Source organism: Camelina sativa, chromosome 3 (assembly GCF_030686135.1).
Source record: "Camelina sativa cultivar CO46 ecotype springtype chromosome 3, ASM3068613v1".
In the NCBI taxonomy this organism is placed as follows: Eukaryota; Viridiplantae; Streptophyta; class Magnoliopsida; order Brassicales; family Brassicaceae; genus Camelina; species Camelina sativa.
This window is the reverse complement of record NC_141882.1, coordinates 15,210,073-15,224,195: the sequence shown is the minus strand read 5'-3', so window position 1 is coordinate 15,224,195 and position 14,123 is coordinate 15,210,073. Positions and strand designations below refer to the sequence as shown.

The window sequence follows — 14,123 nt, the reverse complement described above, 5'->3', positions numbered from 1 at the left end:
TCAAAAGCTAAAAAAAGGAGCGGATAGATCGCTGCAGCGACTAGCCCCCATCACTTACTCTTCTGAAGGGAAGCCAAGGATTGTCATCCCTGATTCCGTCTTTGAAGAAAGAGCTCAGATCCATAAAGACTTCATCATTGGTAGGTTTAAAGGGCGACTACCAACATATAGGCATGTTCATAGTGTTTTGAGTCACATGTGGGGCAGAGGTCAACGGTTAGAAGTGCACCTAAATCATGAAAAAACACCATGTTAGTAAGAGTACCTAACAAATATATTCGAACAAAATTAAGAAGAAGATGTTGTACATTGGGGAATGTATGTTCCTTGTTGCTCAGTGGGATTCAACTGGAGGTGCAAGCACTGACTTGGATAATATCCCCATCTAGGCACATTTAAAGGGCATGCCTTTTGATCTAATGCACCAAAAAGGAATAAGCTTAGTGGCAAGCTTAATTGGTGAACCCAAGGAAATGGATGAATTCACGAGGAATTTAGTTAGTATCTCTGAAGCTCATTAAAGGTGGAAAGAAATCTAAACCTGCCATTACCTGCCTCGGTTGAAATTGAACAAGCCAATGGAGAAGTCATCACTATAGTTGTTGAATACCTGTGGATCCCTCCTACATGCTCTCACTGTAAGGAAATAAGACATTTTGTTCGTTACTCTCCTGGTGTCACCCCATCTTGGACTCAATCTCGTCACCAGCAGACTACAAGGGAGGCAAAAGAAAAAGTAACAAATACAAAAGGGAAAGAGCACATTGTTACCTCTTCTTCTCCTGCTTCTGCGAGTGCTGATGATGTTGGTTGCTCCAGCAGTACTAGTCCTGCACTCACAGATCAACAACAATCTACGAGCAAAGTTGTTACTCTAGAGCAATAAAACTTACCTACCCCCCCCCCCCCCACCTATAGCCTCCTCACCCTCGGATTGTTTGGTCTCACTATTGCCTCCTTCTACGATTACTGACCCCAACCCTTTTGAAGTTCTAGCCACTCTGAACCCCCAGTCAAATCCCTCACCTTCCTCAGCCATACCCACATCTGCTCCAGCTAGTTTTATCCCCCCCCCCCCCCCCAACTGACCCTCCTTGCCCTTCCAACAACTCCCCAACTCCCACACCGATGATAATTGAACAAGCTGTCCCATATCCCCCTGTTTTAACTGTGGTGACTCTCCCTTGCAAGGGAGAGGACCAAAACCACTCTCAAAATCCTTTTGAACCTAACCATGTATATAAAACCACTTTTTTGGAACATATGTGGTCTTAATGATCTGGATAAACATCGGCCATTCAATAACTGACTTTCTATCCATAAGCCTCTTTTTGGTGTTATTCTAGAATCCCATATAAAGGAACCAAACTTGAATAGAGTTTTGAATCTTACCTGTCCTGGTTGGCATTTTGCTTCAAATCATGCCTCGCATCCTGATGGAAGGATAATTATCATTTGGAAATCACCAGCCACTGTCACTATCCTGCATCAATCAAGCCATATGATTACTACTGAAATCGATATACAAGGTGGCCATATGTTTTATGTCACGGCTATCTATGCACTGAATCTAGGTGAAGAACGCACTGACCTCTAGTGTGAAATGATCAATCTCCAGCAAAGGTTTTAACTTGACTCTCAACCTTGGTTACTTGGTGGGGATTTCAATCAAATAATTCATCCCGCTGAACACTCTAATCCGAATGTCAACCATTGGTCCTCGCGTATGCTTGAGCTTCGAGATTGTCTCCTTCACATGGAGTTGTTTGACCTGCGATATCAAGGTTCTTTATTCACTTGGTTGAATAAGAATCCCACAAATCTTATAGCAAAAAAGTTAGACAGACTGCTTGTTAACAATCATTGGCTCGCCTTATATCCCAACAGTGTGGCTTCCTTCCTGGCTCCAGAAATATCTGACCACTCACCCTGCCTCATGAATCTAGCTACCTCTCCCCCTTTTGCTGGCACAAAACCTTTCAAGTTCTTTAACTTTCTGACCACCCACCCCAAATTCCTCCAAACGATTGAGACTGCTTGATTCTTGGCCGGAACTTTACTTTCCTTGGAAACAAGTTTGTCAGTTTTGAGTGCTAAACAGAAAACACTAAAGAGAGAATTAAAAGCACTTACGAGAGAGAATTTTTCGGATATTCAAAATAGGGTGAGAGAGACTAACTGTTTGTTAAATTCTGTGCAGGTACAAGCAATGAATTTTCCCTCCCCTGACCTATTTCAACAAGAACGAGATCTTCACAATCAATGGGAGTTCCTCAGAAAGATTGAAGAAGCATATTTTAGGCAAAGATCTCGCATTAATTGGCTAAAAGAAGGAGATCAGAACACAACTTACTTCCATCGCATGATGCAGATCAGAAACGCTTTCAATGCCATCCGATCCTTTTCCTTGGTATCAGGCACATTGATTGACGATCCCTTGGAAATGAGTAGGATGGTTGTAGCTCATTTTCAGTCAATTTTAAATCCCATCTCTCTGCAGCCAATTGTTGCCTCACACCTTTGGATCCAGACACTTATAAGCTATCGCTGTCCACCTGAGTTGAAACAGAAAATGGTAAGTGTTCCCACTGCATACGAGATCAAGAGGGTGATGTTCAAGCTAAATGCAAATAAGGCGCCAGGTCCTGATGGATTTACCTCAGCGTTCTATAAGGCCTCATGGGGAATACTTGGTTCAGAGGTTACTACATGTATCCTGCAGTTCTTTCACTCAGCTTTTCTACCGTCAGCAGTAAACACAACCATACTTGCATTAATTCCCAAGAACCCTGGAGCATCTCTTGTCTCGGACTATCGGCCTATTTCCTGCTTAAACACCCTTTATAAGGTCATCTCCACGATCCTTGTATCACAGTTAAAACTGGCCCTTCCTGACTTGATTCAAAAAAACCAAACTGTGTTTATAAAAGGAAGATTATTAGTAGAGAATACACTACTAGCTGCAGATTTGGTTAATGGATATCATCACCAGCAAGGTCCCAAACGTATTACCATCAAAGTTGACATTGCTAAAGCATTTGATACGGTTAGATGGGAGTTTATCTTTAGTTGTTTACGAGGTATAGAGGTGCCTGAATTATACCTGAGGTGGCTTAAGGCGTGTGTCTGCACTCCATCCTTCTTGGTGGGATTCAATGGGAGCGTCCATGGTTACTTTAAAGGTTGCAAGGGACTGCGTCAGGAAGACCCTCTCTCACCTTATCTCTTTGTTCTAGTCATGAACTGTCTCTCAGTCATGCTAGACAAATCAGCTGAGGAAGGAAAATTTAACTATCACTATAAATGTAAGAGATTAAAGCTAACATACTTGTGTTTCACTGATGACCTCTTGATATTCGTAGATGGCTCTCTCTCTTCTGTGCAAAGTGTCCTCCAAGTGCTGAAGTCGTTTAAAGAAGCTTCAGGACTAGCCATTAGCTTACCAAAGACAAGCTTCTTTACGTCTAGTCTTCAACAACCTGAAATTGACCAAATCAAGCTTGCTTCAGGCATTAGTCATGGACAACTACCTATTCGTTATCTGGGAGTCCCTCTATGTACTAAGAAACTTATGTTGCTTGTTTGTGCTCCTCTTATCGAGATTGTAAAAACCAAGCTCAATGGTTGGTCGAGAAAATCTCTATCCTTTGCAGGTAAACTCCAATTACTCAACACAGTCATCGCCAACATTTCAAACTTCTGGTGCTCAGCCCTGGTCCTGCCAAAGAAATGCATAGACACTTTGAACTCTCTCTATGGTGCGTTCTTGTGGAAAGGAACAACGGAGGGTCATCACTCAGCGAGAGTAGCTTGGAGCACTGTGACAACTGCGAAATCAGAAGGAGGGTTAGGCATAAGAGACCTAAGGAGGTGGAATAAAGCTTGTCTACTTAAACTTATCTGGTTGCCGTTTTTCCAATCTGGATCAATCTGGGTAGCCTGGTTCAAGGATGTAATCCTCAATGGGAACCTAAGTAGTTTTTGGACAAGAAAACCAAATAGTAAGCTCTCTTGGCTAGCAAATAAGCTTCTCAAAGTGAGAGAAGACGCTTACCCGTGGAGAAAGATGAAAGTGGGAAATGGGAGAAGTTGTCGCTTCTGGTCTGATCATTGGTGTAATCTGGGACGAATGTCAAGTTTCTTACTTACAGAGAGGTCCATAGGTATTCTGCGAAGCATTGTTTTAGCAGGTTTATGGAGGCAAGGAGCCTGGCGATTACCGGCTGCAAGATCGGAAGCTCAAGTAAGTTATCAAGTAGAATTATAGGCTATATGCTTATCAGAGGAAGAAGACTCATTTACCTGGTGGATCGACGATCCGTTGAAAAGCAGGCACTCCACGGGGACAATCTATAAGGCGTTAGGGGGAGCAATATCAATTGTCCCATGGCACAAGGTCGTTTGGACTACGGGAGGAATCCCAAAACACAATCTTACCTGGTTAGTAATGTTGAATAGGTGCCCAACTCGTGACTGCCTACTTCAATGGGGATTGCAGGTCGATTCGCTATGCTTACTTTGCGCTTCTGCTGCTGAATCTCGTGACCACCTCTTCTATTACTGCCCCTTCAGCTGGTCGGTCTGGAGTAAGATCTCTCGCCGTTGCAACGTCAGCTCTCCACCATCATGGTTAGGAACAATAACCGGTCTCATCAACTTTAAAGGCTCTCGTGAATCGAAAAAAACTCCTTTTCTCGCCTGGCAGGCCACGATTTACTCCCTTTGGACTGAGCGGAATCATAGGTTGCATCGAAACTGCTTTAAGCAAGCTGATCATCTTCTTCAACAAATTGATCAGCTAGTAAGGAACAGAGCCCTCAGCTACCATGATTAAAACCCGTCGCTCACATCTAACCTCCTTCTTCTCTGGTTTGCTGGTTCGTACTCATGAGGGTAAACAAGCTAAACCTAATTTCTGGATCTCTTTGCTATCTCGTGAAGTCTCTCATCATTCAATATTGGTACAACAAGGTGGTTTGAAACGTTTTAATTGCCAACCGTCTATCTGGTTCTATTTCAACTATCTGGTTCACTTCTAGTTCAATTCTGGTTCTTTCTAAATGGGTATATGTAATCTAATTTCTTAGTTAGGCTTTCGGCATTGGGCTTTCTTTTGGTTCTGTAAAACATTTTAGTTCTGCTTTAAATTTGAATGCCCTTTTAAAAAAAAAACTAGTTGAATAAATTAAATTAACTTAACCCAATTTTATCACCCAATAAATTAGTTTACTCAACAAAATCAATTATTTGTGGTTTGATACTTTTTAAAAAAATTAATTGTGAAAATGTGAGAAATAAGAATACTAAATTTTGAAATATATAGTATAGAAAGAAAAAAAATACTGAAATCATGATTATTTGATTGGTCTTTCAGTTACCAATTGGTCCATTTTGTCATCACTCGACCGACGCCGGTTCACGAACATGCCATCCACTTCTTTTGAATTTCGAATTGGGAATGTGCACTGTATGATTCCCCTTTGCCCACTCTTTCGTCTACTTGATATATTTGACTATAATACATTGTTGTCTCCCTTACACCATCGCCAATGTATATCTCCATTTTTTTGCTAAAATAAAGCAACTAAAAAATAGAGCATTGTTTTACTCCAATGTATTACTCTATTCTCAACTCTAAATAGAGTTAGTGTAAAAAAATAGAGGTGAGAATAGAGTTTCTCTATATATAAAGCAATCATATCATTTTCTCTATTTTAGAATAAAATATAGAGTATGATTGGAGCAAATGTTACTCTAAAATAGAGATTTGACTCTAAAATATAGTAGGGTTGGAGATGCCTTACAAGTACCAAAATCTCATAAAAATGAGAATTATTAAACGTGATTCTCTCGTTTTATTTCGTTTGTATAGACATCTTTCGTGATATTATGTTCCCTCCTTGATGTGATTGTAAATTATTTATGATGACTCTATTTGTTTTTATTTCTAACGTTGAAGCAGAAGAAAAAAAACAAAATCAGTTAACTTGATTGAATGTTTTTTCTGCAGCAGTTATCAATGGGATCATGAAAATTATTCCATTTGTTTCACAAAAAGTATTATTTTGACACAGTTTTTTTTTTTTTAAATTGAATTTTATATGTATGCTTTTATTTAATATGTGATTAATGATTTAGATTCAACATAAAGAAATTTTGGATTAAGAAACTTATTATAGAAAAATACATTCTACAATGATATATTTTGTGAAACACAGAGAGTGTACAACTTACAAAAGTAAAGTAAAATATTGAGTGGTAAGAGTATCGATGTAACCATTGGTCGTAGACTCGTAGATATATACAAAAGTCTGTATATAAAATTGGAAAAAAAAACTTCTTTTTTGATTAAAGGGTCTATGTGTATGTTCCTTGATAGCTTATAGTCATCATGATTCATGCAATTAACCAATGCTCGAAAGGACGATTCCCATGCTCATGAATAATATAGAATTTAAAATCAACCGTCTTTCTTAATTACATGTTCCTTTGGTTCAAAGTTATGTATACCGTAGCCGAAATGAGTATGGAAACTTTAGAATATTGTAGTATTAACAGGCTTATCTATGGATTCAATTCATAATTCCATTAAATTGATGGGTAATGGTGCTAATCATTATAATTTGTTTATTTATTCAAGATTGGTGGCCACCCACCCTCTGGTCCAAATTTATTGATTTTAAAGTCGAGATACATACATTATTCTATGGTCTCTTTGCATCAAAACCTTGATCTATAGAGTATAGATTAATAACGTCGAGCCCCTTAAAAAATCAATCTCATGCTCAGGTTTTGTCTCATAGTACAATGTAGTTTAGCTAGGAAAAAAAGGTGGTTAAGATCCACTACACGAAGCAAAGTTATGGACATTTTATTTGTATATGTAAAAATTACACGCAAACATAAAGTATATAAGTACGGTTAGATTTTGTAAGGAACCTAAAATGCAAAATTAGATCACATAGATGAGAATTTAAAGAAGACTATATTGTCACCTAACGAGAGAGAGAGATCCGAAATGGACCCATCAAATATGCTATTCTCGAGATGCTACCAATATGTATTAGACTATTAGTCTTATTGAATCTACGAAATTATAAAAGTTTGTTTCTTCTCTTTCTCATACATTCAATATGTACTGTGCATTGCAACATGCCAACATTGATGGAATTTTAGAATATTGAGTTAGTATAATCTCTTTGTACGGTTTAATTTATTTTTCTTTGTAGTACAACTTTTTTAAAAAAATAAACAGAATTCCAAATTATGGTTTTGCTTTTTGTAGAAATCTTATGAAATATTTAATTTTTTTTTTTCCTTTGCCTCCTATTGATAACATTACATAAGTCGCATAACAACATAAGTTGCAGAATAAAAAATTGTAGGATGAAATTACTTCAAAAAACATTTTGATTGGATATATTTGCATAGTGATGAAATAAAATATCATATTACCAATATATATTTAAATTTAGTAAACAAACTAATCTTGCATAATCGCGTAAAAAACGTAATTGAGATTGTATGAAACTAATAAATGTTAAAAGAATACTAATAGAACTAGGAACTACCTCGTGGTACACCACATAGCAAATATATATATATATATATATATATATATATATATATATATATATATATATTTTTCTAAACTATTCTTGCACGTTAGTTTATTTAAATTGGCATAATTATGCTGTAGTCTTGTATTAATTACATTTCCTCGTTTGCGATATATACATTTAATGTTTGTTGTATTTTTAATCAAACTAACTATATGTATTCACAAATATATATAGGGAATTGTATATATACGATGAAATTGTGGACCAATTTACAATTGAGCAGAGCTCTATATATAATTGTTATAGTGCTTAATTTGTTATCTATATGTATTTAAATGTGGTTTACTTACTACTTACATGGTTCATAGTCATTCTTTTTTTTAAAAAAATTGTTTTTTGTTTGGAAGTAAATTTATGTGTATATAATATATCCTGAAGTACAATACATTTAGAGATATCAAATGATATTACATTTCTTTATGTAAATGATCAGACCATATTTTTGGAGTGCAAAAGAAATAAAAAAAATTTGCACAAATTAAATTTAAGAATCCAAGTACATACCTTATATCTAATAAATTAAATATGTTAAGTTTTATTATATAGTATTGGTTAGATATAGAAAACTATAATGTTTACGTTATAAATAAAAAAATACATATATAATATTCGGTGTAGAGTAGATATTTTTTTTTTTTTGAACAGCCAGGTGTAGATTAGATAAGTATGTTAAATCTCACCGAACAATCGAGAAAACTATTCGTTTTATTCTCTTTCAATAACGATTCATTTCCATCTGAATCGCAAAGGTTAATCTCGTGTTTCTTCTTGTAATCGTTGTCAATATTATGAACGACCTTTGATTTGGCTACTTGTTGACCTTCGTTGTTTGCAAATCTGGGAGATATATTGAAGGTGGGTGATGCTGTTCTCTTTGCCCAGGTATGTTCGTTCTTAATTTTTTTTTGGAATGGATAGATTATTAGTATTGGGGTTCAGAACTGCTGAGATCCATATAGATAACAATCAATCACGTGCAGAAGGAATCGAGGTTATATTGTTGCTAACCTTTTCATCAGAGAAAATGCATTCAAGAGTCTCGTCAGTCATGGCGGTATACTGGCGCCATGAATGAAGAACTTTCACCTGAATCCTCCATGAAGTTTTGTGAGGACGTACGTCTCTCAAATAAGCAAATGAGGCAGCCATCGTAGAGTATAGTAGCTGTGGGATCTATCAAGGTAAGTAAGTTTACTTTTGGATGTGGTGGTGCTTGTATAGGATCGATCAAGACCAGTACCGGCCCAACACTGTGGGCTGCCTAAAGCCAAAAAAATTTTGTTGCCCCTTTGAGTTATAAAAACGTGCATATATTGTTGCTACCAAGCTTCGAACCTGAATCCTTATCATCTAAAGAAACAAGGGACAGCCAGTTCACTACGACATTTATTTGTTATTGATGCCCCAAAATGTTGTATATATTTTAGCGCCTAAAGCCCTTGCTTCATTGGCTTTAGATCAGGGCCGGCCCTGATCAAGACACATATATATATATATATCTTTTAAGGTTGTATGTAGGGTTTTCACATTTCGCAAGTTTAGAGTATATTTTGCCGATTTTGATTTAGGGAAAATGGTAATACATATTATTATATTGATTCTAATTAGGATTTGAGTTTATTGCATTCCATGATCGACGAAATCTCATTAAGTATTTACCAAAACTAACTATGCAATTATTTTATATTAATTAGATATAGAATAAAATTTCTATCATATACATATATCTAAGAAAAAATTACGTGAAGATAAGTATATCCAAATTTCTATCATATACATATATCTAAGAAAAAATACAAAAATATAAATAAGGTAATTTCGTGAAGATAAGTTATAGTCTTTTATCAAAAAAAAAAAAAAAGAGAAAGAAAAGATAAGTTATAGTATAACCGTTGAAGAGTATCTAAAAATCAGAAAGAAAACAAATATGTGCAGAATAAAGAGGGGCAAATTTGGAAGCTAGCCTTTTGTCTTGGGACGGACAGAACATAACACAACAACAGTGAAGCTGAGAGTTTCACGCGACTCATTTAAGCCACCAATAATGAGTTTTTTTTTTTTTCCTTTTCTGATTGAGCAACCAAGAAAGCACACATTTGAATTTAAAGAAAAAAACAAATAGTTTGCCAAAAAAAAATCATTTAACACTAATTTTCTGGTTTTTGTTGACCAAAAAAAAAAAGTTAAGTAGTCTACTGCAAAATTAAAAGAGAGTGTGGTGAAAAAGATAAAAAAGAAAAGGAGGAATCAATTACAGACATTATTGAGTTTTTTTTTTTTTTTTTCCTTTTTTGCTCATCCGAGAAGACGATGATGTCGTTTTGATGAGTTCACATGTTGTTTTCGCTAGACAACCTTAAAAAGAAAGAAACAAGCTTTCCTCTTCTTCTTCTTCTTCTCACTAAGAGTTTTTCTTTTATAGAAATAAAAGAAGAAGGAAAAAAAATGGGAATGGGAAGGTATCAGAAATCTACAACTTCTTCTTCTTCCGGTGTTTCAGCGAGATGGGTTTTTGTTCTCTGCGTTTCCAGCTTCGTTCTTGGTGTTCTTGTCGTTAACAGGTTCTTTCATTCTCTCTCTCTCTCTCTCTCTGATTTGTCAATGCTAATGCTGCGGATTCTTGGTCTTGTTTTGTATGGGTAACTAATGCTAATGCTTCAAAAGAGTTTTTTTTATGTAGATGTAGCTTCAAAAGTCTGCAACTTTGTCACTTTCTACTGTATCTTCTGTATTCAAATTGGTGAATCTGGAACATTCTGATGCTGAATTATGTTTACTCTAGTGAAAAGATTATGTTTTCTTTTCTTTTCTTTGTTGTGGTTCTTCTTTTGTGCAAGTAGCTTTAGTACAAGTAGCTTTGTCAAGTTAGGCAATTGTTATTTTAGCTAGTAATCCCTTTTTTGGTTGATTAATAACAGTTTAATGTCCTAGCTTCTTCTGATCTTACTTACATCTGTTTCTTTCCTTTAGGCTTTTGGCGACATCTGAGATAGTAGATGGCATTGAGAGAGCTTCACCTCTACAAAATGATCAAGCCAGGTCACTTCATCCTCTTATTGATTGTGAGAGCAAGGCAAGTAGATGATGACATATTGTGTGTGTGTTTACATCACCTGATGATCTGTTCCAGTTAATTGCAAAATTAAATCTTACTTTTGGCATTGTTCTTCTTCTTTTAACCAGGAAGGTGACATTCTATCTCGAGTTTCACATACTCATGATGTTATCAAGTAAAGTGCCTTTATTTGTCTCACTGTAACATGATGTTATGATATTATATATTAGAGATAGGCTTTGTAGTTACATTTTAAACTGATTTTCATGTACCAGGACATTAGACAAGACAATTTCTTCGCTTGAGGTAGAGCTAGCTACAGCTCGAGCAGCAAGATCTGGTGGTGGAGATGGATCTCCAACTGTTGCAAAATCAGAGGCAGACAAATCGAACAAGATTCGGCCTCGGATGTTCTTTGTGGTGGGAATCATGACTGCTTTCAGTAGCAGAAAACGAAGAGACTCGATAAGAGGAACCTGGCTTCCTAAAGGTTCAACAAGAACCGAACCAGCTCTTCTAAAGCTCCCATATATAGCAAGCAGATGATGTGAAAATAAGATTGACTGTTGCTTTACTTTTTGCAGGGGAGGATTTGAAAAGATTAGAGACAGAGAAGGGAATCATTATGCGATTTGTCATAGGTCACAGGTAGAGTTTTCTTAATTTGGTTTTCTAAATAGTAAATATAATATTGGCTGTTATGTTTTGATATGGACAACGTTACTATTCTCTAAATATAGTTCTTCTCCTGGAGGAGTCTTGGACCACACCATTGAAGCTGAAGAAGAACAATATAAGGACTTCTTTCGCCTGGTAGCTTTGATTTGTAGCGCTAGCTCTGTCGTCCTTTTCCCTTAGTTGATAATATCTAATAAAATAGTGAAATATCTTGCAGAACCACATAGAAGGTTATCATGAATTATCAACTAAAACCCAGATGTACTTCTCATCTGCTGTTGCAAAATGGGATGCAGACTTCTACGTCAAAGTGGATGATGATGTCCACGTAAATCTCGGTTAGTTACATTACATTTCATAAAATGCATATTAAACTACTTACTGTTCTAAGAAAAGCATAAACTAAAGTTTAAGTTATAATTATTCAGGAATGCTTGGTTCTACATTGGCTCACCATAGATGGAAACCGCGAGTGTACATTGGTTGCATGAAGTCTGGACCTGTCCTTGCTCAAAAGTAAGCAGTCACAAGCTCTAATGTTTCTACACAGATCAGGAGTTGACTCATTTTTTTTTCCGGATTATTGTGCTGCAGAGGAGTCAAATACCATGAGCCAGAATATTGGAAGTTTGGTGAAGAAGGAAACAAGTACTTCAGACACGCTACTGGACAAATCTATGCCATCTCCAAAGATTTAGCAACATATATCTCAGTGAACCGGTGCGCTCTCTCTCTCAGCTCACAGACTCTTCTTTACAATCATCCTCAATCCTCATCCCAAATTGACTATTTTCAGGCGACTACTTCACAAGTATGCAAATGAAGATGTCTCTTTAGGTTCTTGGTTCATTGGTCTCGATGTTGAACATATCGATGATAGAAGCCTCTGCTGCGGAACACCCTTGGGTAAAAAGGATAAAAATCTGGCTAGCTCGTAACACATATATCAAATAAGCAAATGAATCAAGGAGTTGGTAAAAAAGGTTTATTAATTACTACTGTGTGTGCAGATTGTGAATGGAAGGGTCAAGCAGGAAACCCTTGCGCAGCATCCTTCGACTGGAGCTGTAGCGGAATCTGCAAATCTGTGGATAGAATGCTTCAAGTACACCAGCGTTGTGGAGAAGGCGATGGAGCAATTTGGCACACAAGTTTCTAATTTTTTCTTCAATGTATAGTTTCAGCCTCTTCTTCTTATATGGATCAATTAGTATTAGGTGTTCATGTTCAACATCACATGCATCATCTAAGCCTCAATTTTTGCCTCCTAAACCCTAAAAGTTCTTGCAAAAGTTTGATCCTTTTGGAGGATTCTTGAAGAACAGGGAAAAAAAAAATCATTATTTTCTTTAATACAAATTCACAAATTCATGAATTAATAGAACGAAACAAGAGAAACTTGAAATCAAAACAATGAATCAATCACTATGAAGGATGATTCTAATCAAGAAATTGAATAATTCCAAAATTGTATTTACATACGAAAATTATCGAAAACAAAACCAAAAAAAGAAAGCGTAAAATCTTGATTTGTGATCAAGAACGAACTATGGTCTCGAAGCAATGAAGGCCATCGAGCTCAACAGCAAACCTCGGTGTCTTGGTCACCAAATCCATGTTCTTGGAAGCTTTTTCATCTTTCTTGGCCGAGAAAGACGCGTTTTGACCGCCGCCACGGCCGCTAGAAGAAGCAGCGTTGCGTTCAGAACGGTGGACATAAGGATCAGCGGTGACTTTCTTCCCCATAATCTCAACACACATGGCGTCAAAGGCACTAAACATCGAATTCATTATCACAACGAATTGTTAAAAAAAAAAGAAAGAAAAAAAGATCTTTGAATGGGTTTATTATGTTTATGTGAAAAGGAACAAAAACAATATGAAGTGTTTATATAGAAAGTTTTTTTTATTAAAGACGCGACGAAACAAGACCGTGTTGGATAAGGAAAGAGAAGAATCCTAGTTGGATCCTAGTTAGTTCAAAGTTAGAAATTTTCCACTTTTTTTTTTTCGGCGAGTTTGACCTAATTTTCTCAATTGGTTTAGCGTGAGATGTGGCCACTTGACAAAGACGACCTTACATATTTTTTAGATTGGACTTAATTTATAATCCAATTAATTAATGGTAAATTGGTAACCTTTTAATAGAAGATGAATGTAATTACTAATTAGTTTGTGTGTTTTTTTTAAAGATTCTCTCAAAGGTCAACTTTAAAAACTTCTTGTGTTATGGGTTTTAGATTTAATTTGTTCATAAAAAGTATAGTGACTATAAAAACAATTTCTAATACATTCAAGTTTTTTATTTTATTCTATCTCTAATACAATTTAACTTTTTAGTAAATATATGTAAAATTATTTTAAAAACAATTTCTTATTAACGTTAGTTATTTTATGATTTATTTTTTTATAAACTAAAATAGTGATAGTGGTACAAGAAAATTAATAAAATGTATGTCCTCAAAAATGATGGTTTCACACATACTACATATTTTCGCAGGTTTCATAGGATGGTTATTTTGTGGGTCAAAAATCTTTAGATTTGTTGGATGATGGGTCTAGCATGGCAGGTTTGAAACTAACTAGGATCCATGTTGTATAGATTTGTAATCATAGTTTGGAATTGATTAAGTTACAAGTTATAAAATATTATACATATTAACACTTTACTTGAAAAAAACTAATTTTAAATGATAATTTTCAAAACAAAAACCTCTAATTTGTATATACACCAAACAAACAAAAATGTATTAACCTACCATATATCT

General features: G+C 35.8%; 2 protein-coding genes across 5 annotated transcripts; one reads left to right on the top strand and one right to left on the bottom strand.

Annotated features, from left to right (window-relative positions):
* Positions 1 to 8,261: 8,261 nt before the first annotated feature.
* Positions 8,262 to 12,730, top strand: LOC104777312 (beta-1,6-galactosyltransferase GALT31A). Of its 4 annotated transcripts, none has more exons than XM_087505243.1 (13): positions 8,262 to 8,504; positions 8,603 to 8,803; positions 10,045 to 10,183; positions 10,593 to 10,695; positions 10,806 to 10,852; positions 10,953 to 11,167; positions 11,262 to 11,325; positions 11,418 to 11,490; positions 11,573 to 11,693; positions 11,784 to 11,871; positions 11,950 to 12,075; positions 12,152 to 12,261; positions 12,366 to 12,730. In XM_087505243.1, the coding sequence occupies exons 3-13, from the start codon at positions 10,068 to 10,070 to the stop codon at positions 12,512 to 12,514; spliced, it is 1,212 nt and encodes a 403-aa protein (XP_087361369.1). In that variant the 5' UTR covers positions 8,262 to 8,504; positions 8,603 to 8,803; positions 10,045 to 10,067; the 3' UTR covers positions 12,515 to 12,730. The 4 variants fall into 4 exon arrangements, with proteins under 4 accessions (XP_087361369.1, XP_087361371.1, XP_019099348.1 ...); XM_087505245.1 differs by having other exon boundaries at positions 8,312 to 8,504; positions 8,642 to 8,803; XM_019243803.2 differs by lacking the exons at positions 8,262 to 8,504; positions 8,603 to 8,803 and having other exon boundaries at positions 9,603 to 10,183.
* LOC104777313 (uncharacterized) lies at positions 12,685 to 13,248 on the bottom strand. The gene has a single exon (XM_010501540.2). It carries the CDS (start codon positions 13,144 to 13,146, stop codon positions 12,892 to 12,894), a length of 255 nt encoding a protein of 84 aa, XP_010499842.1. The 5' UTR covers positions 13,147 to 13,248; the 3' UTR covers positions 12,685 to 12,891.
* Positions 13,249 to 14,123: the final 875 nt, after the last annotated feature.